At 37.8% G+C, this 27,738-nt stretch overlaps 1 protein-coding gene across 6 annotated transcripts; it reads right to left on the bottom strand.

Moving 5' to 3' along the window:
- On the bottom strand, positions 1 to 27,738 carry LOC121600989 (protein Wnt-5). 6 transcript variants are annotated; one of them, XM_041929770.1, is made up of 10 exons: positions 18,406 to 18,620; positions 17,268 to 18,317; positions 8,283 to 10,287; positions 7,961 to 8,045; positions 3,465 to 3,645; positions 2,285 to 2,540; positions 1,868 to 2,047; positions 1,423 to 1,525; positions 1,158 to 1,325; positions 1 to 1,050 (listed from the first exon to the last, which is right to left on the bottom strand). In XM_041929770.1, exons 2-10 carry the CDS (start codon positions 17,435 to 17,437, stop codon positions 863 to 865), a joined length of 3,336 nt encoding a protein of 1,111 aa, XP_041785704.1. In that variant the 5' UTR covers positions 17,438 to 18,317; positions 18,406 to 18,620; the 3' UTR covers positions 1 to 862. The 6 variants fall into 6 exon arrangements, 4 of the variants coding, with proteins under 4 accessions (XP_041785704.1, XP_041785705.1, XP_041785703.1 ...); XM_041929771.1 differs by lacking the exons at positions 17,268 to 18,317; positions 18,406 to 18,620 and adding an exon at positions 22,416 to 22,523; XM_041929769.1 differs by having other exon boundaries at positions 17,268 to 18,620.

Here is a 27,738-nt window from a genome sequence, read left to right as displayed (position 1 = left end):
ATAATAATAATAATAAAAATAATAATTCGTCAAAAGTGCTCCTAAGGTTATATCACTCAAAATGCATTTTAGCCTTTCGTCTATTCATGTATACATTTTATTTATGTTTTAGCTACCAAATTCTGAAAAAATGTGAAGTTTAGAACAGATACTTCCTATTCACAAGAGAAAAACATTCGTCTAGTTTTAAAATTTACGCGTTGTACAAAATCTGTGACTATATGACTATATATGTTAAAAAGCTAGATTAACTGTGCTCATTTTCATCTTTGCTAGCAACACTTCAATATCTACAATGGGATCCTTTACATGCTGTTGACGAAATATGGAATAAAATAAGATTATCCCAACCTTCCATGTATGGGCCGACGTTTTACATGAATTATTTGTTATATCCATAATATCTATAGCAGTTTTATCAAATATATGAGCATGAATACTAAATTAATGCATTAAGTAAAACTGCATATAATAATACTGCTTTCTTGTTTGATTAGAGATGTTCTTAACACGCACAGAAAAAGCTGATATTTACAGCTTACTATTGGGTACCTAAAGCTTTACAGAATGAGACAAGACATGGGCATGTTGCATAAAGTCATTTAAAAATGAATTTATAACATGTCTAGCGGAATGATTCGAAAACAAGTAACGTCGTTGGTATTCGTGTGGTCAGTCTAAGACATTATGCCTTGATTGTGTGTCGATAATCTGTTCGTTATGGAGTTATTCGATAAAAACAGAGAGAGCAGAATCTACATAGCTGAATAACGAATATTCTTTTGTCGCAAATGCTCCGTTCCTGTAAATCGCGTCACGAAAAATGCTTCAGCGCATTCTGATTATTCGTACATATTTTGTATTATTTACACGTGTACTCCTCGATAGTTCTTGTACAGATCTCACATTTCACCTGGCAGCACCATTGAAATTTACAATTACATCGTTCTTTCACGATGATCTTCTTTGTGTTGTATCCTCTACCGCAGCAAAGTATTGAACACCCGTCCAGCCCAGAGGAAGTCTTGCTACACACCCGACCATGCGTTCCTAAAAATGGAAGCGAGTCAATATATTTATAGTATAAACTGTTATGCATACAAATATGATATGGATCAATTAATAAAATGAAGCCACTAAAACAAATTACAACTCACCTTGCCACATGAGTTGTCGATTCGCCCGACACCAGTCTGGACTCTCATCTAGATAGATAAGGTCTAAAGCAGAAGGTATTTTATACCGTGGATCTTTTACCTGTAATCGACCACGTTTGTTCATCTTAACCTGCGTTGCTTCGTCGTATTTTTCTCGCAAGAAGTCGCCTTCAAAATAAACGCATGCACGATTTTAAAGAACCACGAAAAATAATCGCCGTATTTGCTGCAAAAAAAAAATCAGGTTATATCAACAAAAGCTTACCAATCTCTCTAATGGATGTCAACTGCTGCCAACATGTAATTAAACTGCACGAACCCGAAACTCCATGGCATTTACAGATAATGCGTGATTTTTTTATGACGGCCTGGTAAACAACACACAATAAAAAAAAACAATATATTTATTACATGTCTAAAAGATAAACTTTAGTATTATGACGAAGTAAAACATTTTCAAATTTTGGGAATGGATGTATATTTACATTAGTCATTTATAGATATAGTAATATCAAATATATGGAAAATATAGGAACAAGCAACTGTTTAATCAAATTTCAGATTTTGTGCTAAATTTACTTGTGTTTTGGAATTTTGTGTTGCTGCTATTTATCACTCTGTTGAGTTGTTAAGCAAACCCATCCTTTCACAACTTTTCACAGACGCACCAGGCAAAACTAGCATAAAAAAGTCCATTTGGGTTTGCTTACCCTACGACCAGCTTCATTATTATGCAAATTCATCAGCGCTCGTGCCTTGGCCGACGCACTAAACTGTACACCATTGAGCGTTTTCTCTGGTTTTCTGAATATCTTTTTCAATTTATCATAAATGTTGACGTTTTTCAGGTTGAATACCTCGGAGTTGGTGATTTCCTTGTTAATCCGTTCCTAATCATAATCACAAAAGATAAGAAAAGAGGAAAATAAATTATGAGAGGAATACATGGGATTTTTAAACAACACGGGCCATGAAAATCACCTAACGCACCAAAATGGACAGACAGGTCAGGCTAGCTATCAACCTCGGGCTTAGATACAGTCGCTACAGGCCTTAAATATCGAGGTGTGGGAAGCTGATTCTGCTTTATTGCGAGATAAGCAAACTCTTAGCACATATGCTCTTACCTGTAGGTCGGTTATTTCCTTCGGATTAAGGTTTGAGTTGGCGATCTCCTTTGCTATTTTATCCTGTAACTTTTCTAGATCCTCCGGTCGAAGTATCGTGTCCGTCTCATTCAGCATTACCCCAGATTTGGTTGAGTCGTTCAAGGCATGTAAGAGACGTTCGATTATTTTCGGATATTTGGCAGGAATTGATACCAAGCCACGCGTGCCTCGCTTTTTTTCCTTTTCACGGATGTCGATGAACGTTTGTGTAAATCTAATGGGCGTAATGAGGCAAATAATGAACGAAACGAAACCAACGTAAATCATCATTAGTATAAAACGCTGGTTGAAACGCAATGGAGCACCTAATATGTTGTAGCGCTTGTGAAATGAAATATGAAGAGTAATGTATATTGCTTTTGTAGCTTATAATAAAAAAAGGACAACAGTTCGTTTTTAGTAAATGCACCACTGACGAAAAAACAATTACCGTTAATGGAGTGTAACAAACACATTTTAAATAAAACGCCTTGTTTAAAATGGATAACCCAGTTTAATATAAAACTACATCTGACATTCGAGCAAATCTGATGATATATTTGCAGGCAAATTTCCAAAAGATAAGTGATATAACACAAAAAGTTATCATAATGTTTGGGTTAGTGTTATTAGTTTCCTTTTATATTAATGCCTTGAAACTTCACAGATACACTACTATCTGTACTATGAGCTTAAAAGCCTACCCTATTGACCAGCCTACTCAAAATTGACCTTAATCGTCCACAATTAACTACAGCTCATGCAATCCTGTGCAAGGGAAGCCAAGCGTACAAAAAAACTAAAACTGTTCCGAGCAATGTTTAGAAACATGTTTCACAGGATTCAACCCCTCGTACAGTATCATTACGACAACCAAATCCCTGCTGAAATGATAATACAGGCATATGTACACGCTGCTGTCCTCGACGTCGAGTGTCATCGTGTGTTTTTGAATTATGGTGCGTCATAAGCATAAACTAAATTGGTGTTCCTCATGCCCAGGATCTTTTGCAGGCTTACAATGAGGGTGTTACAAAATAACGACTAAACGTGCACCTCTTGCGTAGAGTTGTACATGCATAAAAACCAGTCTCGAAATTCACACTAATCGTGGGGCGAGTACAGATCCGCACGATTTGTACTTCTATCGTGTACTTACTTGTAGCCATATTCCATATCGTCTCCGCAGCCACCCCAGGTCCAGTCTTCGTTAAGCTTAGATGGTCGACTACTTCGGGAGCATCCACAAGAAGCCAGTTGCCCGTCGCGGCATGCCCGAGCAATAAAACTGGACGCTCCAGCCGCAGCCATTGCGTAGATGAAAGCCATCTCTGGGGATCCTAAACATGGTTGATGGTTCCGAAACATGGTTAATACAATGAACAAAACTTTTTATCGCACTCATGTCAATAGACGTGATATATTTATCGGTTCATATATCTGGGAATATGTTAGTACTTTTGAAAAACAATTTCAAGAAAAACTTATTTTTCTTAGGCACAACAACCGCTGTCGGTCAAGGCCTGCCTGTACCCACTAGTGAAGTGAGCTTGGCTTTCAGTGACTTATTGTTACCATAGCAGAATAGTCAGTCCTACGTATGGGGGTCTATTCGGGGCTTGAAGCGATGACGGCCATGTTGTTATGTCGTACGAGTTGTTGTACGAGTTCAAGAAAAACATTTTATTATTATTCAGGAACGGCTTTGTCGTGTTCGTAGAAGTAAAACATTTTTGGCATTTGAGAATAAATTATAACGAATAATTGCGCTTAAGAATTTAAGTTGTTGATTGGACGGAATGGTTTTCAAATGTTTTGACAAGATATTGTAATTTGAAGTAGAAGAAAAGGCAAATATCTAAAATAAAAATAACTTAATCCAGCGATTGGCAAACTTTGAGGTTAAGTGCCAAGCTTACTAAATGATTGTGAGCCATGAGCCAGGAGAATGCAGTTTTTTTTGAATATACATCATAACATTAAAGCATGTTAGAAACAAAAGAACAATGTGCTTATATTGCAGATTTTATGCAGATTATATCATCCAAGCAATGAAGATGATCATTGTCATGTAGAAGAATCGTTAGCGTTACATACGTGAAATTTAACTTCGATATTATTGATTAGTCCTTCAACAAATGTAACTTTGAATAATGTAATTTTGAAGAATTCGACGGTATAAAATGCCACACTAAAAGCTGTTTAGTAATGTGTATACGAATTTGAATATGAAGATAAGAATTTTAAAATATGGCAAATCTTTTCGCGTGCCTGATTTAATGTTGCGGTGGGTCGCATTTGGCCCATGGGCGCAAAACTATGCCAACCGCCGACTTAAACTGTATGCAGCATACGTTTTTGATCATTATTTTCGATCATTATTTTATTATTTTGTATTAAATAACATTTTAAAATCTAAGATTCAACCACTGTAATGTTCAACTAAACAAGTCGATCAAATAAGAATTGAAGTACTTAATGAATTTCGTTCTTCATCATTCAATTAAACTTCTGATTAAGCGCAACATCAGTATCTAATTTAGATTTTCCTTAGACTCGTGCAACAGTCGTCATTTCGCACAATTTATAACAATTTGTCCGTCCTGAGATCAAACCCCGTATGGATCGAGCCCTCTCTCGCAAACGTAGCACAGCGTATCCTACTATGTATAGGTTTACACGAACCCGTTACAGATAGTCAAGTTCGCTAGTTGATTAGGACAAGCTTACGAAGTATCATTCATAATTTGTTCAAATATGTATGTATTGTTAAATATTAAATTTAATAGACTTACTATTATATCAAATGTGCTGTGCTTTGCTTTTGATTCTATCAAGGCTCTAAGGCAAATATCATTATTAAAGAAAATTTGATTAGGACTAACCCACGTTTCAAGTATCAAATTGGTAATACGGGGCTAAAGAAAGATTCGAATTAATCTCGCTGTTCTTTCTCTAATAAAAGAATACAAAAGCAACTCAGGATATCGACGAATTTTACTGGCGGTCGGGCGGATTCAACTGTTACTGTACATTGTGAGCAAATCTTTTGTAAGCTTAATGAAGTTCACCTCATTTTTTAAGACTAACAACACCAGTTTTTCAGTTGGATAGTTGGCTGGATGGTGCGGTACACCATAGTTGAGATTATCTTTCCTATGTTGTTTGTATACGTTGCTGCAACGAGTCTTACTCTCAGTCGCGTCATTCTTTCTGTTGTTTAACAATATTTTCTTTGTACAAGAGCTCTGCACAATGTTATGGACCGGGACGTCGCGTACAATGAGCAAAGTGCGGATTTCCAAAGAATTGATTATGTTTGGAATATTATTTGAAATACCAATGAAGATACTTTATGATCTGTTGTGTTTTTGTGTTTGTGTGCGGGTGTTTTCTTGAGATTTGATTATTTGGCCTTCAACAAAATAATTAATAAACAAAATAGGAAAACGAAATTTATGATGTGATTTATGTGCGTAAATATTTAAAAATATTAACAAAGCATATTATTGTATCAAAAGCCATGCAATATCATATAGAAATTCCAATGTCTGCAAAATCATCTTTTAGTTTCCAATCTTCGATTGACTAAGTGTAAACAGCATAAATTTCATTTCCAATTCTTTTCCTTCCCAGGCATGAATAGAGTAAAGCTGGAGTGAGAGCTATGTAGTATGCAAGAAACTTTCTCTGGGTTTACTCCTATCTTATTAATTGAATATTATAGTACCTAATCCAAACCTCATTAAAATTTGTAACGAATCTCCCAACTAAGAACACCGTGCGTAAAAAGCTGCCAAAACGCAAACAGAACAGGTGGTTGGGTTTTGCTTGAGTTTCGTGAAAGCCGAACCCTTCTCTGCTCATGCCGCAAGACAATTTGAATATACATTTGAATTCTACGCCGTTTGTTGATCCGTCAAACCGGTGGCAGTAAATAGGGACGTTTCCTTTCATATATGTTAGCTGCGATGATGGTATGAAAAATACTTCGATATTGTTCTTTACTGAAAGAAACCTCAGAGCTGTGGTAACGCAAGATACTCTGGGATACCGCTTGAACCATTAAAAAATCTCATCTAATCAGTGCTAAAACGAAATGTTTACGACATCGTAATTTTAATACTAATTGACCACCTGTTGCAAAGATTTTAAACCTCCTTTGTGTATTAATCGTCCATGTTATAATAGAAACGAGTGTTGTACGAGCTTTGTGTCCATTTTGTCTTAAACATAAATCTTAACAACGCTAATCAAATTTATTTAAAAACAATAAGTACAACCGTAACAACAGTTGAAGTTTTTGCAAGTATTGTATGTCACAATTTCATATAAATTTCATACTAATAGCTAATATACAACAAATTAACTTCTTGCAAACAAAGGAAAGCAATGCCACAGCTTAAAATATTAAATCAGCAAGGGTGCATGGATACCCTTGCTTAACAGTACCGTTTGTGTCATGAAACACAAAACGATTGCTTTGTTACGACTTGATACATTCATTGTATAGAACATGTATGATGCAGAAATCTTTTTACTAACATCAATTGCTTACAACTACCATACAAAAGGGTGTCCTTAATTTTACATCACTGTATGGCTGAACGGCATGGAAATGCAAGCCATATCCGTGGTCATGGACCAGGCAGCTTTGAGCCTTGGTCACGCCAATTCATGCGTAGAAAATCGGAAATTGGTTACGGACTTGCTCTAGAAACGAACAAATGGGACACCGGGTGTCTCTGTTCATATTTTCCCGAATATTTTTGTGCTTATAATGTAGCGTAACATAAATTTATGTAGCGTTAGATGAACGTAATAGGACAGTTTCCATAGTGGTTTTATTTTATTTGCAGAACAGAAGCGGCAAAGGGCAACCAGCAAGCAACGATAATATATAATTTCAGTTACGTGAAAGTTGTATAGATTTTGTCAAATTTAGATAAAACTTTGTAAGTTTATCAGATATACGACATTTCATGATGGTCAAAGCGTATAAATAGTAAAACAGGGTAATACACAAACACGTCAAAAAATTTGTTTAATTTACGTTATCTTCTTGTCTAACCATTAGGTTAAAAATGTCTACTTAATCTATAAGCCGTAAGCTATAAAAAAATGTCTACTAATCTATAAGCGTAAATACGCGTATTAAGCTATTTTGGTATATAATATTTGTTATATATATATATATATATATATATATATATATATATATATATATATATATATATATATATATATATATATATATATATATATATATATATATATATATATATATATATATATATATATACATATATATTGTACAATCAAATAACAAGTTAAAGTGTAACAAGTAACTGTAACAATTTTCTGGGCAAATTGGTCCATGTTCTTGATATTACTAAATTAATAGATGAAATAGCAACGGTTTGCGTTTGATCTTCAGAAAAAAATCACGATTTATACTCAATCAACAAATCGGCAATCCATATTGTGCACTTGGAAAACTTATCGTTTGCTTATGATGATTAACAAATATCTTTTCCCCATTCGTAAATCGACAATTAAAATGTCAATTAAATGTTTACTTGTCATTAAGTAGCATAGGGACGACTTGAAGAAAACATTTGCAGTGATTTACCTTAAAAAAGTGGTTTTACTCACCTATATTTGATACTGGCCCGAACACGGTATCATCATTAACTATACTGCAATTCCATCTTCGATTCCGGAACTGATGCTTGCATTCCTTCATTGATAAAAAGAAACAATAGAGCAGGAATGTTAAAAGCTACAAGTAAACATTAAATTGGTTTTGGAATTCTGCATCTTGATATCGACTGCCTTTACGCCTGATATACGTAATAATACACACACACACACACACACACACACACACACACACACACACACACACACACACACAACACAACACATAAACAAATGCATCCCTTTTTCATCACTTCTCGAATTTTATGAAGCTTACCTGTATGGCCGCACGAGCTCCTCTACTGATTGCAGGCATAATGCTCGTGTGCTGAGCACACAGCTTCTGTTGTCCGCCACTTAGCGCACTGAGTGTGTAACATAGATCAGGATTTAAATCCACAACATCTTTCTCATTGCCATCGGCCGATAAAGTCCTATTACGGTAATTGTGACTTCTATTGTTGTTTTCAATGGATCCTTCACCCGTGAGTTGCTCCGTTGTGGCACCAAACAGTTCCAAAGAACCTGCTGCCACCATTATTTTTTCAATACGTCCTTCCCTGCTCGTCGACACGGGTAAACGTCCAGTCGCTGCGTATTTTTGCTGTTTGTAGGATCCCTGTCGCATTCCACCACCACCTGCATCATTATCATTGCGTCGCACTCGGGAAGACGGAGATCTCTTCCGGCTTCCGGAGGAACGTCCAGGCTTCGTAGGTCTTACATCGGCCATCTCCTGTCGAGTGGCGTCAATGGTGCTACGCTCGATACCATCAATTTGTAATACCGTAGCGTCGTCGTTCAATATTACCGTTTTCGACTGTTCGTTTGCCCCATTGAGTCTGATGGTTTGCTTTCCACGTCGCCGCTTACCATTTTTACGTTGCTTTATGTCTTTGCCTTCGTCTTTTAACGTTGTAGCTACCGAGGGCAATGGTGTATAATTTAACTTCGATCCATTCATGTCCCATCGCTGCCTTTCGATCGCAACAGATCCCGCAGTGACTGGGAATCCTTTTCTTTTAATCGTAATACTACTGCTTTTCATTTGTGGAGTGGTAGGACCAGTTTGAATGTTTCTACCATTTATGCTTGTTGTCGTACTTTTAGTAGATGCCATTGATTTATGACCAAACTTTCTGGCTACGCTTTTTTCCAACGTCTCGTGCATCTTAGAAAATGTTGTAGAATTTTCAAACTGATATGTACCCAACATTTTGATACTATCAGCAATAACCTGCCCGGAGGGTTCGTTCATGGTTACCTCCTTATCGCTGACTGTTTCACTTCTTTGATCGTTCTGCACAAAGACTTGCGGTACTATAGTAATTTTTTCTGTTTTTAACGGTACCGGTCCTTCCTCTTTTCTGTCAGACAATATGTCGTGCGAGTCCGGGAATGCTTTCTTTGGCATATTGATCGAAGCAGAGATCTGTGACCGCACCACCGATCGATTGTTTGTGATATTTGTATCCGCTTTCGAACTTTTACCACGGTTTGGAGAAGCAAACATTCGGTATTCATTTGAGTCCTTTATAGCGGATCCTGCTGCTATGAACAAATGACGCGGTGAAGCCGTTGCAGGAGCTGTAGTCGGGGCAACCAGCCTGACTCGTTCGGTTTCGTTCTTCTGCAGCGAGGGAAATACTACAAATTTGCTTTGAAAGTTTTTATCGGATTGGGTCAGATTTTGTAACATCAAAATATGACGTTTTAGGTCGTCGATATTCGTTGATGAGCCATGAAATACCGAAGATGTTTTTTCTTTTTCGTGTGTGGATGTTTTCAATGCCAGTGGAATGATATACTTGCGGTCTTTTTTGCCATTCCTTCCATCGTCGTCAGATATCATATGATCCCCCGCATCTACTACATTTGAGGACGAAGGTTTACTCCTCACAGTCAGTACGGATCGCACATCATGCTCCTTATCATCATTGACACTTTTCTCAAAGTAGTTTATAAAAGGCGGAGCCACTGTGGTAAGGAACGTTATCGAAATATTTCCAGTACTGAAAGCACTCTCGGTACCGAATACTGGTGACGAAGCTAAGGGTGAATTACTGCTTAACTTTCCACCCGTTAAACCCTTGTTTGATAACGGATCTTTTCTCGTGATTTTTCCGTCATCATTTCCGTCGACAGGTCTGATGAAGTGGTCGAGGTTTTGAACGGATTTCAATTTGTTCCTGATGTCGGTAAGATTTAGCATTACGCTATTGTTTGACAACACCTCATGCTCCATTCGGAATACAATGAAAGGAGATTTTATGCCTAAGGATCTGTGAAAAACGAAAACACAAAAGACAATATCTGAATATATGATGAATAGACAACTCAGCACCATGGTGTGCATAGTAGGTTGTGATGGACATTCAAAGAAACGATTATTATTCAAATGTGGAAATTTGTTTATTAACCTGTCCACTGGATTTATTAACATTTGTCTCGTAGTCGTCAACACGTTAGACTTGACAACATTGCCGTCATGGCACGCAACTTTGTGGCAAATTTCATTTTAAAAAAATGTCTAGAGCGAAAATTATAAGCTTTACAATCCGCAATACTTCAAACTCCCCTCCCGTACAAAATGTATAGTGTACTCTTGTAGAATTAAAGGAGTAAGTTTTTTAACAAGTAAGAAATAAATACAACATAATTTTTATAATTCCAGAAAAAAGTAATTAGTTAAACAACATGATGACTTAGTTTTGATTTTTAAAAATCCATACAAATACAAATCCAAATCAACAGAATACAACCAACAGATCAAAAGACACATGCTAAGGAATCCGCAAAAACTGCAATCTCCCATACATCTCCCCGAGAAAGAAGTCGTAAAACAACGTGTATTTTTTCTTTTGGTCGTAGACAGTACGGTTAATCGTCCTCAATGCCACAATCACTCTTTGCGTGAATATTTGGTTTTGTAGGATGTTTGAGATTATTTTTTAGAAGGAAGAAGGAATATTGCATATTTTTTAAAACGATACGAGAAGAGTTTAACTAATATTTTTGATGGTGGTTGTTGCTGTACACTCATTTAATAATGTATAAATCACTATTAACAAATCTCCATTTCAGCTTGAGCTTATACACCTCCTGCCATAACTATATGGACAGTTTTTCGCGATTTGCGACAATGTAATCTGATATATTTTTTTTCTTCCCACCATCCACTTCACCATCGATGTGCTCTTAAACCAGAGATGTCAAACTGATGGCAAATGTGGCCCTCGAGGTCTTTTGGTTTGGCCCGCGACCGCTTGAGCCGGCCCGCGACCGAATGTTTGAAAAAGCATTTCTGTTTCTATAGTGCATGTCAGTCAATTCCGGACTCCTGAAATATGAAAAGATTTGCAACTTCGCAGGTTTTTATATGAATTGTCAGACAATGCATCGTCATAAAATCTTGTAGGTTTGTTCTACCTTCTCTGTATGCATGAATGCATAAAAAAGGTAAGAATTAAAAAAAAACTATTGTAGTCATAGAAGGAAAATCAAACATATTTATTTTGATGAAACTGAGCTTTGAATTCCGCACAAATTTAGTAAAATGATTAAAAAATCAATGTAAATTATGTTATACCTTTTCCAATGATTAAATTTGTTAGCATCAAATATTTGATGAACAAGTCTTAAAAGAAGTAACTCCCTCAAGATTCAACCTCATACAAAATGGTGAATGTTTCACTGATTTGTATGTAGTTTAGGAAAATTACTTTTTTTGTTAAGCCATGAATCAAGGCACTTGGCGGCCAATTAAGCAATTTCTATAAGAAAAAGATTTGTACAAATTAACAAAATCACTCAGCCAACAGGAATTAAAAAACGCAAGCTCTTACACTTTTTTAGCATATTGTTTTTGAAAAGTCGAACCCATCTTTACTATATATATAAAGCTACTAAAAATAGATCTATACTATGCCAAAGGTATACTAAAGATAGAACATTATATTTCTGCAAAACATTTAGAAATCAGATGAAATCAGATGTCAGCGCAAACACGTGTTACTTTTACATAGAATGTTACAAACGATCTCAAGCTTTCCATCAGACATCCTACCAAGACTAATGTGATTAGATAAACTACAGGCGAGCTTATGACTCTGATTTTGCCATCTGCCATAATGAATGAAGATTTCTATTGAGATTGGCAGGAAGAGAGTAACGGGTACTAAGGACTTGTATGACACCTTGCACTCCTCTGTAAAATAACGATCTGAACTGGACTGAACGACCTGTTGTAATTTATGGACTTTACAGTAACAGTAAAAGTAAGAATTCACTACTTTAATTTCAGCTCAAAAATATTGATAATCATAGTGACACCAATATCAACTTAACAACAAAATTTACTGCTCTGTATTGGAACTAACGCGTTAGTCATGGCCAGTTTTAGTACATTAGTTTTGCTTACTGAATCTTGTTAGTTGTCATAAAACAATGCAAATGTTGGAAATATCACAACATTCTAAAATATAAGCTATTAATGCGGACCGGTTGCATTAGCTTATCTCGAATATTAGCGTAAGTTAAATTCAAAAGATAAATTGAAAAGTCAAATCATACCTAGTTTTCCAACAGTTTCACTTGAATTGGTCCGTTTTAGCTACTAAATTAGTTATTAGATCTTCAACTGAAGATTACAATATTTTATTTTAAAATGCGTTTTTTTATATTTCGATCAAAAGGTATTTTTTATTGCATTTAACATTTGGTGAGTCAAATCAGCATAATTTGCTCAAAGAACTGCTCAAAGAACTCAAAGAATAAAAAAAACGGCGTACAAAGAAATCGCGTACATCCCGTATGGCGTATATCGAGAAATACCTGTATGTCAGAATTCAACGATTGTATGCTTTTTAGTTTGCATGATTTTTAGTTGAACGCTCGATAGTTGGCTGACAATTTAATTAAAAATCATACGTTTGTATGAAAAACTTGCTTTTCAAAAAATCACGTGAATCTCATAGCCTGTTGCGAAAAAAATCAGATGCAAAAACGTACCAACTAAAAATCACATATTTAATAGTTGGCAGGGTAGTACAATGAACATAGTTTTCGAAATGTCTTTAAAGTTATGGTAGACAAATAATTACTTTTTTGTTATAAGTCATGTAATAGTGGTTTTAACATTTTGAAAAACATACAGTCGATCCCCAAGATACAAGGTACCTCTTACACGCGGATTTGGAGATACGCGGTTTTCTAAATTTTACAGTTCTTTGAGCAAATTTGACTGATTTGACACATCAATTGTAAAATACCAAATAGTTTCCCTATTGTTCTAATAAAAAAACATTTCATAAGGTTTAAAATTATTATATTCAACAGAATCATAACAAATAATTAATAAAGTGGCTAAAACCACCAACTAATTGCAAAAATACACGAAAATTTGGCTGGAAATCAGGAGATTAGATTTACGCGGCCGTTTTCGGTCCCCATAAACCCTGTATCTCGGAGACCGCCTATGTATATATATTTAATGCACAATTCATAGATTCATTGTTTTCAACTGTGAGAAACAACAGTCCATATAGTTATGGTAAGTGGTGTACACTAGTGATGGGCGGGCCGATCCGAACCTGCCGGGCTGGAGCCATCCGTAACCGATCCGGAGTCGTTCGGGTCGACCCGAAAGGTACAAGTAGGTTCAGTAGGTGGAACGATTCCGGTAGCTGCAAGAAAGCATAAGCGACTCCGACCCGTTGGTGGTCGGGTCGGCCCAAGGTGGGTTCATTGTTTGCGTCCACACGTGTGGTCCAAAACAGCGGAAGTCATACATAATCATGAAAAAGTATGCGGCTTTGCGTTCTGGCGTCCAGCCGAAGTTTACCGAGCCGATCCGAATAGTTGTGTTCGTTAAACATGTGTGCATATCAGGTAGCAGCATTTGTACTGCTTACCTGCCGTATGCCGCTGTGATACCGAGTGAGACCGCGTAGACAACGCATCTAGAGGACATGTGGACTGTGGACTGAAGTTCAGTTAGGAAACTTTTCTGTGTCTCTTTTGCCTAGTCCTTGTGTTTAGATCCTAATGAGTGAAGCGTGCATACTTTTCTGACTCATGATTGTGGCGAGTTCGAGTCGACCCGAATGATGAGTAGGTGCGACTCGTTGGTGCATCCAGTTCGAGACGGATCAAGGTAGGTTCAATACTCGACCCAAACTCGCTGCACCAACGGGCCGGAGTCGCTTAATTGTTTCGAGCAAGAAAACTTTGGCGAGATTATCATTTTGAAATACACGCATTTTAAGTATATGTTATTATTAAATTATTATTTTTACATTTTTTTGTTTAGGCAAAATATTGTGCAAAAGCTTGTGATTATCTTCGAAATGTGCCGCTTACATTTAATTACTATGAATCGATAAAATCTAAGTGAAGCCATCATTTTGAAGCAAAGTATAGATGGAAAAGATGGATCTGTCAAACTTGGGGAACTGCAAGCTCCGAATCCTCATTCAGAATATACAAAGAGACAAAACAAAAACAACAAAGAAAAAGGATATATGGCCTAAGTAGCCGGTCCTAAATAAGTAGAGGTTGGAAAAACCCATTCCATACGCGGAATAGTATAGTGAAGGCCCAGGAAGCTGGATTCATATACCGAACCGTGTAGTAACCTCCCACAGCAGAGAAGAAGAAGAAGATGGAGAAGATGATGATTTTTTTCCCTAGAAGAATTTTTAAATAGTCGATTTTATTTATTTTTTCTACATAAGAGCACTTTTATTAAAATCAGTATCTAAAATTATAAAATGCATATATATATATATATATATATATATATATATATATATATATATATATATATATATATATATATATATATATATATATATATATATATATATATATATCATTTGTGTTGTTATATGTAAAATGAATTCAACAATTAAAGCAACTATGATAGTTTGGTCGTTTAACGCACATACATTTTTTTCTGTTATCGTGTATTTTGTTAATAGAGTGCTGCAAAATTCGGTACAACCCCTTTGACGTCAAAAGGTACACGTTTAATGTGGATCTACCAATCTGGTGCAAAGATCCATCAACCCGTTCCAGAACGCATTATATCACGATACATAGAATACATATCAGCGGACGGAATCGCTTTGTTTTCTCATGCTCGACCCGTAAAAAAGGTTTCGTGCCGTCCTTATTGCAATCCTCCATGAAAATCGTCATCCCGCCAGCTGCTACCAGGGTTGCTTTACGTTGTCTTTTGTGTGTAACAATCCGAAGAAAGCGGATTACCAATATCATATTGCTGAATGAAACTGATGGCTGAATGATACTCAGCCTGCCCATCAACCCAAACTAAGCCTTACGGAGCATTTCACCTGGGGGATAAGTCAACTATGTAAGGAATAAACGTGGTTACATATACAATTAAAAAAAACCTTTCTTTTTCCTGTATAAGGTTCGCTATTTAAACTAGAAGATATTTTTGGCGCAATTGGTTATTTCCTGTAGCTTTGTTTCAGCTTGACTTTCGGCATTAGAGCAGTTTTGCATTATTTTAATAATAGCTGCGTACTGCTTCCGAAGAATAGGAATATTAAAATTACCTAAAAAAAGACAATATAGCATGCTAAAATCATATTACATCTTTTTAATTTGGCACACCTTTGTACGTATCATTTATTGTCCGTTCGCTAATACGTTTTGATAAACGTAACTAACTTCATTAACGTATGTGAGTCATGCCTTACGCTCAATTTATATCACTTTCTTAGGTCATTTTACTGTCGCATTTAGAGACAAAGTGAAGAATGCGGAGGAGCTCAAGAAGTAGCACCTCTGCACATTTTTCCTTAATCAAATATTCCAAACAATCAAGACACAACGAAATCATAACATAGATAAAGCATGTGTAATATCGTCATATCCTGTCTGTTTAATGAAGCGTTGTAGATAAAAAATTACAAATCGTCTTTAGATTAGGCTAAAGTGGGTAATAGTCCATTGTTCAACCATACACAACACAATTCTTGTAAAATGCACGACGGCAGCGTCTTTGTCATTTTAATTCTGTCTTTGCAATAAATATGTTTATGTTTATTAATGTGAAAAATATCTAGATATAATTGAAAAATGTTAATTATTTTTTTTTTCATTTATAATCTTGTGGATTTTAAAATCAATACTTCAGTTTTTTTTTTATTCTAATAAAAGCAATCACACAAATAAAAATTTTTTCTGAAGCAATCCTAAATAACTAAAGTATACCATGTCTGTTTTGTTACTTTGAGATAGCATCGTAAACCGTAAACACCGAGTGTCAAAAAGCTATATACAACAACAACAATCTTGCCTTTGTATGAGAGTTAGAAAATTGCAATTAAATTAAACTAAGTGTAACATCTGAATATGTTGCAAGTCTTAAGACCTATTCTCATAAGGAGTGTGCTAAGTTTCGTCGAAAATTATACAGCCGTTTTGGAGAGTGCTGGCAAGAAACATGATGACACGAGATTTTTATATACAGTCTAAACTTACTGATTGATCTTCGATTCCCTTCCAACTATTGAATATGTGCTTTTTAGTTGATACGTTTTTCCATACAAAAAATCTGATTTTTTCTCAACAGGCTATGAGATTTCCGTGTTTAAAAAAACAGTTTTTCCATACAAACGCATGCTTTTTAACTATCTGCTAACTATCAAGTGTTCAACTAAAAAGCATACTAATAGAATAAGAATGATGTCTATGATGATCGTGATTCAGCTATCAACTTTGAAGTTGTTTTGACACATTTTCATACGTTAAGTTAATTTTTCCATACGATTTAAGAACTTTTTCAACCAGACATAGTTCAAGGGAATAACTGCAACATGATCATTTTAAGCGTATGATTACATGTGACTCCAACAAAGTTAGCGTTCAATTAAAGCAGGGGTTTCCAAACTACGGCCGGCGGGCCCTCAATAGCCTGTAATGCGACCGAGACAACTTGGTAGAGGTTAAATAGTTTATTTTGTTAACTAATTAATCAAAAAAACTATTTTTTTACTTTTGATAGACGACAATTAAGATTTAAGAAAAGAAAACTATAAACATTTTATGTATTCAGTAAGTATTTTATAATCAAAACAAGATTTGAACTATCACTCATTCTAAAAGTAACGTCAAAATTTCCCTCAACAACGTTACTTGTGAAGTAATGCGGCCTGCAAACTGAAAAGTTTGGAGGCCCCTGAATTAAAGTAATTAATAAAATATTTCTGAAGAAAGATTTGGCACTCACATCCATGTTGGAATTCCTTGTCCTACTGCAACGCCCAACACATTGTTGCTACTACACGTACTCAGAATGAATGTAACAATCCATAGCAAAATAATCCAACTGTGACTATTTTGTGTGTTGACGGCCATCGTAGCGCTTGTTATGGAAGTTGATTTTCTTTTCTTAAACATCACGCATTAGTTTAGTTACTTGACACTTCTTATGTGACACATTAAACACACTTGCATAGCAGCTTGTTTCGCAAAACACTAACACCCGTTAAGGGGGTTTAATAAATATATATAAACAATAACCTGTTTCGTTGGTATTGGTTTCACTTTCTCAGCACTTCTACAAAACATACACTATTGCCACATACAAGTGGGTTTTATAAATTTAACACTTTCATTCAATCAGGTATTTTGATTGGTATTTCAAATACAAACACTTTTCTCTTATGTCGATTTAAGAAAATGTAAACATCATCCGAAATGTACGAATAATGTTGTCGGTGTTGTTATCGGTGAAAAAGCAGTAGTACCGTATTCGTTGTAGATGATTTTAGATAAACAGCATACACTTTTGAGAACATACACTCATATTTGGTTTTTTAACACATCATGTTTGCCACAGATTAATTTAATCATGTACATTGAAATTTCTCGTTGTGGTAAACCTACCCGCTTAACATGCTTGGTTTTATACATAATTTAAATTGCTTGAAGTTGTGGCATTGATTGCGTCGTGCAAAGAAACGAGTTTAACACACAACAGCTAGTGCAATGATGCCTTTTCAAGCGCTGCGTAATGCTATCGCGCTTTGCGTGCAGCAGGAGTGTAGGTTTCGCCAGCTATTTTATCCTTCTTCTTACTTGTACCTTTATTTACCACAGAGGCTGGATGCGCGATACGCGATCGTAATTTCTGTACAATTTTAGATGGCAGGTTTAGTGGACCTGATTCCTATCGGCCTCCTAGCTGTTTCGTGTTTAACTTCCACCGGTCAGTTTTATCCCAATTCTCTTCACCACTTCAAAACCACATTACTTTTATTTCCCTTCGTCATTTCTCCTGGAACAATCACAAGCAAAAATGTAAAACGTGTCAAACGTTTCTCAAAAGGCGAGCACCAAAACACTGCTGGTTACAGTATATTTACTTTCCAGTTCTATATTATATCGCGTCATCGCCACTTCCAATGACAGTTTAATTAGTTTCTTTGTTATTTAGCTCCTGTCGAAGCCCGACGGACGGACCGATCTAATGTGAGAAGCTTGTGGCTTGCTGTTTACAACTCGGCACGGAATACAGCAGCACCAACAGATCTCACCCAGGCGGAATGTACTGCTCTGAGCGTACGCAGCATCTCGAGCTGACTATGCAGTTCCAGCAGCATAAAACATTCATCCGAATTGAGAGGCGAGAGAGTCATTCTCTCTATATGTAGCAATATGCTCTCGTCGTGTGTAGAGTGGTTCTGCTCACTCTGCTACACCTAAAGCCAACACCCGATGTGTACAGATATCTCATTCTACACAGGGCGCGCCAGCTTGATTGGACACTGTGTTGATGTTTCGCTATGGGAAAAATAATAATCGGTACCTAAAAACTATCTGTCTTTTTATTTTAATATTTCCTAGCAAACGTATGTACCATTAAAATATATATATATATATATATATATATATATATATATATATATATATATATATATATATATATATATATATATATATATATATATATATATATATATATATATATATATATATATTTCAAAATATAATTTTGTCTCTAGTTTAACATCGAATTAAATAATTAAATAATTTATATTGAATATCAGTAACTCATATTATTTTTTTACGGTATGAAAATATAACAGAATTAAACAGCACCCATGAATCGCAATCGCGATCTCTGTTGTATGTTGCATTCCGTAGTTTGTGGTCGCAAAAACTGTGTTGCACATTCATTAATGTTGCTACTAGTGGGCGGAGCTATGGTTCAAATGTTTCTCTAGCAAATTGAATCCGAGAGTTTACATTTTTGCAGGGTTGGAGCATACAATTCCATGTGTTCCATAATACGTATACTGATATGAGAAATCATATAATGGATTGGTATGTAGCATTTGATTGTGCTACAAGTTCGTAAGATACATTACCTAGTTTAATGGAGAAAAACTCAATATCAAACCAACAGCAACTCCAGACAGTCCAAAATTGACTGACAGGATTTTTTAAATGAAAATTGTAATCGAAATTAATTGCCAACGCCCAACCTCTTCTTACACCCACTTTCCAAGTTTATTTGATTCGATTATTATTCCACTTGAAACGTTGCTAAAAAAATAATTATCTACCTTTGTCTGCACCTGTCTTCATATAAACCCTTTTTTAATTTATCCGTATTCTACTACCATGCATGTGTACACAAAAATCATTCCTTTTCTTTCGAGCCTTAATACTACAATTTCGATGTTAGATCTTGTCGCATCGCCATGTGTAGACGTCGATAAAGACCAAACGGAATAAATAAACAGGAAACTGCATCAAAGCTATAATGTGCATTTGCAGCCGCATAGTATGTAGCGGCATTTCTCCTTTGAACTCTCTGTGTGTCCATGTGCCCTCCGCTACGCATACCTAACACCGTTGCCCGATACGGGAGAACTAGCATAACCTAAACCAGGAACAGGTCAATGAGTGGTCTACGTTCCAGCATAAGCACTCTCATAAGCATAAACTCAAATAGCTTCCATATGGCCTTTGTACGGCCTTTCTCTCCGTCAGGTCGGTTATTTCTATCTTCCTCCATTATCGGTTCTGCATGTATTTACCAGTTTACCGCCGTTTGGCTTTGTGTATTCACGCATTTTATATCACATGCTGTTGCTAGAATTAAATGCACTTGAAACATTTGTTCGAATTACTATGTTTTAATTTACCATTGATATAATAATGTATAGTTCAATGTAAAGACATTCAATATACTCTGTGCATGTATTTGTTGGTATTTAGACTCATCCTACCTTGAGCATTACAAAACTGTTAAAAACACATATATTGTGAGTTTTGTTCTACTGTACAAGACATGTACAACATTCTGATACTGGCGTTTCGGTTTTTGCTAAGTATGGGTATTTCACTCTCCTTTTAAAGTCGATCTTCCTCGTCTTGGGTCTGATCGCCGCTGTCGGTAAAGAATAAAGCTAAAGCGATGACCATCAAACACAAACGAGCAGCACACATACAAAACGGGACGAAGAAGTTGAAATAAACGAAACAGGTTCGCTTCTCTAAAGCCTGCGGAAATGTTCGAGCAAAGAAAAAGTCGGTAAAGTGGAAGAAACAAAATGTGGAATTCCCTATGCGGATGGCTGACTGCTGGACTTTGGTGTAAGCCAATTGCTGAACAAGAAAAACACATCTCCTTTCTAACAAACACACAGAGGCATACACGCATACACCCACAATTAGTATGACCAGAGAAAGCACAGCCGGCAATAATGGACATTGCCACATCATACTAGAAAGCCAAATTCTCAAATGTCTAATGTTGAAAATAATGGGTATCAAAACAAAGGTTCTCCACCGCAACATATATTCCTTTTAGTGCTGCATCGGGAGCAGGAATTATATCAATGATCATCAATGCACATGACTCAACCTTGCCGGAATGATAGGGGAACAGATTGATGCGGCAGCATCTTTGACGGCAAACACCACCAATGAAGAAACCCGTCAGATCTGTAGATACATTACCGTAAAAAAAGATTTACGTACTACAAAACTGATGCTTCTGAGAAAGTATAAAAAATGCTTGCCAAAACATAAGCATATCTAAATTTTAATTATTATCATGCGGAGTTAGTACATTTTTTACATATAAATTGCATTTTACATATACATTGCGAAGATGCTATAAGGCTAACACTGCACCAATAACATTTATATATTTATCATCAAATGAACTACAGTACAACCTCACTAGTTGGGTCTTTTTAATTGGGTTGTTCACTAGTTGGCACATCAATAGTTGTTGTCTTCAACCAACGAGGTAGTTTTGACATAACTAAGCATTAAGCAAAGCGATTGTGATAAATTTCAGATTGATTTTTTTTTCTAGTTTTTAAAACATTTTTTCTCTGTGCCTTCTTTATTTATCATCATGGAATATTATTTTTGACATCATGGAAGACACAGAAAAAGCCTTTTTTACTCACTGTCTGTTAAATATCCCAACTATCGAGTGCGAACTCACGCACAGCGCATTATTGCCAACCAGCGCACAGTGGGCAACGGCCATACAAACACCGGGATACGCTTCAAGGTCTCATACTATTGCATTTTTCTTCTTTCAATGCGTTAGTTATGATCATTTGGAGCGATCCCGTACTATAGTTGTCAACTGGTACAGCTTAATAACATACCCGTCATGGGTTTAAGCATCATTTGGGCCGTCCCTCCGTAGCAAGAACTGACTATTTGGCTGCGTGGTACTGAATCAGTCCCGAAAGGCCTGTGTAGACCATACATACCCGTGTAGGACGTTACGCGGAATAGAGAAAGAAGAAGAAGTTATGACTATAATGTACAGGTAACTTTTTATTACAAAATTCTCTTTTATTGATTTAAAAATGATTGCAAATCATCATTACTTCGAAGAATTAATTCATAAGATATTGAAAAGGAAACATAATATATTTTATAAAAAATTACATAATTACATTAGCGGAAAAAATATATCAGAAAGACAAATGATATTGTTCTTCATGCAAGAGTTTACTCGTTAAGTAAGGTATTTGTTTGAATTTGTATTAAAATTTTCTCGGTATGCGGAAAAAATTGTAATAAGGAGGAGTTTTACTATACATTCTATCCCCGAGATACACTATTAATGGGGACCTAGCAAAAACCGCGTAATTTCCGCGTAAGTCAAATTACGCAGTTTCCAGCCAAAAATATAGTTAATTGTCATGTAATTTTGCATGTGATGGGTGGTTTTAACCACTAAATAAATTAATTGATATGATTTTGAATAAATATTACATTCTTGAACTTTTTTCAATGAATTTGACCAAAAGAGACATTATTTTGCAATTGATAATTTGTGAGTCAAATCAGTACTATTAGTATTAAGTAGTATTAAGGCCCAAAATACACATACCGGAATTTCGTTAACGCGTAATACCGCCTGATGTCAAACCCATGTATAAACTGTCAACGGCAACTTTTCAGCACTGTCATTAACAAAATGGGTTTATTATACAGGTGGGCTTATCCCGAACAATTTGACAGCCGTGCTGTAGAAAAATGAAAACAAAATGACAGAAGGGGATTCGATCATTTGTTGATGTATGCGTGTGAATTCCAATGGCTGTTTTGGTTGATGTGTCGTAGTGTGGATGAAAAGATACGTATTACAATCGAATCCACTCCTTACATACGTTCATGTAAGAATCAGTTTAACACCAAAAGAAGAAGATGGATGGCTTTCGTTCAGTTCACTTTATTTTTCTCCAATTCGCACGTCCTTCACCTTCGACATTTCGCGTTCAACTGACCTCCCGACCCAGCAGCGCGCGCCGCTTAAATTCCCTCCTTCGCTCACTCAGCGCTCGCCACGATATCGCTATCTCTTTTCCCTACTTCACACGGCCTTTCCTCGACCGATCCTTTCGCCCCGAAGGATCCCCACCGCATTAAAACCGATAGGGTTTCATATGTGACGAAGCCGTCGACGTCACTTTTGGCCCTTCGCCATTGATCTTTTCCACGTCATAGCGATCATGAGGGCGAACACTGGTTACTTTATATGGCCCAAGGTACTCAGCCGCGTACTTCCTTCCAGGCCCGAACTGCGTCCGCTTAATCACCACCAGGTCGCCTTCGCGATAAGTTGTAGCCGACCGCGCTCGTAAGTCGTACGATCTCCGTTGTTCTTCTTGGGCTTTCTCGATAGAAACCCTGGCACCAGCTCGCGTCTGCTCTCGTTGATCGTGATGTTGAGCCACTCGAATTTCTTCCATCAGCTCACCTAGTCGTAAATCTCCTTCGTGTCTCATCGGTACCCCAAACATCGCTTCAAAAGGGGTAACACCGATGCTTTGATGTGGGCTAGAATTAATCCACCGCTGAATATTGGCAACGTGCTTATACCACTTCGCGGGATCGTTTACACTCATCTTTCGCAACATAGCAATAATCACTTGATTTACCCTCTCTACCTGCCCGTTCCCGCGCGGAACACCTGTTGTAACTTCCACACGCTCGATATCCTGATCCTCACAATACCGCTTAAAATCGTTTGACGTAAACGCAGCCCCTTTATCGCTTATAATACGCCTTGGATTACCAAATGCCTCGCTCTGTGTCGTTAATCGCTGAATTACTTCAAATGAATTCGTCGTTTTAGTAGGATATATCCAAGTGTACTTACTAAACGCATCAACTACCACAAACAAATATTTATACCTTTTCTCTGTAATGTCCATTGGACCCAAATGGTCTACGTGATACGTGTCTAACGGAACGTCACCTTTCGCGATTGGGTATAATAAACCGTCAACTTTTCCCCTTTTACGCTCTGCGAGGATACATTTCACACAACACTCAATCGTTTGTTTTATTTTCTCACTCGCGTTTGGAATGTAAAACTCCTGTTCGATAATACCCTCTATCTTACGAGCTCCTAAATGACCCTTTTCGTGTATCCTACGTATCAAATCGCTTTGCATTTCCGATGGTACCACAATCACTTCCCTACCTTTCACTACTTTCATCAGCAGCCCATCACACACGACAAAATCTTCAAAAGGTTGTGTTTTCAACAATTCAATAATTGCCTTCGCACGCTCGTCACTTTGTTGCATTTTTCTGATCGCTTCTATCATAGGATCGCTTTTCACAATCATCACCGGTGCCCTGCTCAACGCATCCACATGCTTCATCGATGAACCTGGCCTATGCACCACTTCATATTCATACTCTTCGAGCATCAAAGCCCATCTTGCGATTCTAGCCGACAGTTCTTTCGATTTTAAAGTATGCCCAAACGCTGCACAATCTGTAACGATCTTAAACTTGATGCCTAAGAGATACACACGAAACTTCTCAACAGCGCGAACCACCGCTAGCACTTCCAAATGATACGCACTATAATTCTTCTCTGCGTTTGATGTTTGTTGACTCATGAAGGCAACAGGATGAAACTTGTCGTCGTCGCTCTTCTGCATAAGCGCAGCACCATAGCCGTACTTCGACGCGTCCGTATGGAGCTCGGTTTCGGCACTTTCGTCGTAGATTTGTAACACCGGATCGGTCACCAAACACCGTTTCAACTCATCAAAACTCGAACGCTGCTCTTCACCAAACACAAACTCAACACCTTTCTGAAGCAAACTTGTCAAAGGCTTCGAAATTGTCGCGTAACCAGCAATAAATTTTCGGAAGTAACTCGTAAGTCCCAAAAATCTTTGCAGCTGCTTCACATTTTTCGGTTCCGGAAAAAGCTGAACCGATCGCAACTTACTCGGCGCTATGCGATAACACCCGCCGCGAATCACATACCCGAGATACTCCACTTCGTCCTTTAAAAATTGCGATTTTTTCCAATTGAACTGCACACCGTTCTCACTCGCGACATTTAACAATTCCTTCAACGTTTGAAAATTACTTTCCTCATCTAATGAAGGAATTATTAAATCATCCACATACACCAACACACGCTCACTCTTGATGAATTCCCGAAACACATCCGCTACAAACCGGCTGAAACTCGCTGGACTATTGACCAACCCGAAAGGCGTTCTAAGAAACTCGTACTGGCCTGTGTGGGTAACAAAGCCTGTGTACCGCTGGCTCGACTTTTCCACAGGAACATGAAAAAACGAATTTTTCAAATCAAGTGTGGTAAAAACTCTGGCTGACTTCAAGCGATCGATTTGATCTTCTATGTTCCTCATGGGAAAACAATCCTTAACCATTTTTCGATTAAGTTCGCGATAATCAACACAAACGCGTAAGGAACCGTCCTTTTTTCTCGCTAACGTTACCGGACTCGCAAAATCACTCTCACTTTCTCGAATTATTCCCGCGGCTAACCACTCGTCGATTGTTTTCTCCAGCACCGCCTTTTCACCCGGAGCAAAACGCCTTGGCGACGAACGCACAGGCGTCTCGTCATGCAAAATAATTTTCGTCTCAACACGACTATTCACGTTTCCCGCAGGTTTGTACCCCGAAATAACCGCCTTTACTCTTTCCGAAAATCGAGGAGAAACATCCAAATTGTCTTCATTGTCACACACAATAGAAAACATTTCGTCCGTTGAACCATATGGCCTGACTTTGACGCCCGCCGTTGTCATCGTAACTTCAAAATAGTTCAAGGAATCTCTGCCCAATACTGCATCGTAAGGCATGCTTTCATTTGGCACCACAAAAAATCGCACATCACTACAAACGTTATCATCCACCGTAACGTCCACCGTGAACATGCCGATCGCCTTTGTTCTCATGCCACCAAAGCCCTGGAACCACATCGAAGTATCGATCAGCGGTGATCCCTCGATTCTTTTGTAACAACCTATTGTCACCAAGTTTTGGTTGCTTCCACTGTCAAACAATGCCTTGACCGATGTTTTGTTCAACACGACATCAACCATTCCCACCGATTCTTCCGTCACGTTGATTTTCGCAGGAACGACGCTTTTGTTCCGCGCACACTCGCTCGCCTTATGACCGTATTCACGACACGAGAAACATTTCGGACCACCCTGTGTCTGCGCGCACGCGCGAGCTTGATGTCCTTTGTTTCCGCAATTGTAGCATCGCTGCTCCGCCCGTTTGTCGACGCGACTACTGGATGACAAAACTCGTTTGTTTTCTTCTTTATCGGTCGTTTTCTTCTTTCGAGCCATGCGGATTTTTTCAAAGTTGAGCAACTTTTCTTTTAACACTCGAATTGTTTGCGCCTCGTACAGCAATGATTTGAAAAAATCATCGTCGGTCACACCGTTTACGATGTACTCACATAAGCTTGGTTCGTCCAAATCGATTTGGGCAGCAATTCGTTGCATTTCGTAAACGTACTCTCGCATCGTCTCGGCCGTTTCCTTCTTCCGATTCGTGAGAATCCGATGCACATCACTCGACCTCACAAATGGAGCAAATTCCGCGATCAGCTCTTTTTTCAATCTCGCATAAGTTTGCACATTACGCAAAGACGACACGAACTTTCTTGCGATTCCCGTCATCTTTTTACGTAACATGATTAGCTTTTGTTCGTCATTCCATCCTGCTGACTTTGAAACGGAATCGAGGTGTGCCAGCCAAATACGCACATCGTGCCCATCCTCTGCTCCAAACGTCTCAATGCTATCTTCCACATCTCGAAATGCGTAAACGCGTTGCGGTCGTTTAGGCGTCGAGATTCGCACAGCAGTTTGAAAAGGGTCTTCTTCCGTTTCATCGTCATCCTCGGCAACAAAGCTATCACCTTGTTCTTCTTCCGGAAGATCCAGATCCACTTCTTCCTCGGAATCATCATCGCAGCTCGCGTATGGTTGGTTACCCGCGTAGTTTTCGACGTTGTCTATGGCGTTAGCTGGTTCTGCTCTGTGTCCGCTCCCGGACGGACCGGCGTTGTCCCTTGACGCAACCGTCGTTCGGAACTTAACAATTCGATTCGCGATTTCCACTTTTCCTCCAGTGGTTTCTAGGCCAAGCCTCTCACACTCGCGCATCAACCCAATCTTCGTGAAATCTTCACAAAGCTCCTTGACCGTTGCCATTCTATCTCTCTCTCTCTCTCGGTACTTTCTCTCACAAAGTCGACACACACTACCACACAATTCGCGACTTCCCGCACTCACGCACAAAATGTCACACTAGTTGACTCGTAAAATTCACACAGAATTTTCACACGCAGAATGCTGTAAAGCCTCGCTTTTTTTTCACTCGGTGTGCTTCGCAAAGCCTCGCTATCACTCACGGATTCTCACTGGTTGCTAAAAATAAAGCCTCACTAATTGCTTCACCAGCCTCACTGATTCGCACGGATTGCTACGAAAGCCTCACTGATCCGCACACGTTGCTATATAAGCCTCACGGTTCTTCTCTTTCACAAAACGTCTCACTATTTGCCTTGATAAAAAAGCCGCACAGTTTTTTTGCTATTTAATCACAAAATAGCCTCACGAAACTTCACACTATATCGCACAGATTGCTTTCATCGCAAAAGCCTCACTCGTTTGGGAAAAAAGAATCCCGGTTGAGCCCCCATGTAAGAATCAGTTTAACACCAAAAGAAGAAGATGGATGGCTTTCGTTCAGTTCACTTTATTTTTCTCCAATTCGCACGTCCTTCACCTTCGACATTTCGCGTTCAACTGACCTCCCGACCCAGCAGCGCGCGCCGCTTAAATTCCCTCCTTCGCTCACTCAGCGCTCGCCACGATATCGCTATCTCTTTTCCCTACTTCACATTC

Source organism: Anopheles merus, unplaced genomic scaffold (genome assembly GCF_017562075.2).
Source record: "Anopheles merus strain MAF unplaced genomic scaffold, AmerM5.1 LNR4000016, whole genome shotgun sequence".
In the NCBI taxonomy this organism is placed as follows: Eukaryota; Metazoa; Arthropoda; class Insecta; order Diptera; family Culicidae; genus Anopheles; species Anopheles merus.
Note: the sequence above shows the minus strand (reverse complement) of the source record. Positions and strands in the feature narration are given on the sequence as shown.

What these genes read in the sequence shown, in the direction of transcription:
- LOC121600989 (XM_041929769.1), bottom strand. Translation starts at nt 17,437, where the DNA reads ATGTTTAAGAAAAGAAAATCAACTTCCATAACAAGCGCTACGATGGCC. An exon ending in GAGCTCGTGCGGCCATACAG is followed by an intron (nt 8,046 to 8,282) that starts GTAAGCTTCATA and finishes TTATCAATGAAG; the next exon opens with GAATGCAAGCATCAGTTCCG. An exon ending in ATAATGAAGCTGGTCGTAGG is followed by an intron (nt 1,526 to 1,867) that starts GTAAGCAAACCC and finishes GTTGTTTACCAG; the next exon opens with GCCGTCATAAAAAAATCACG.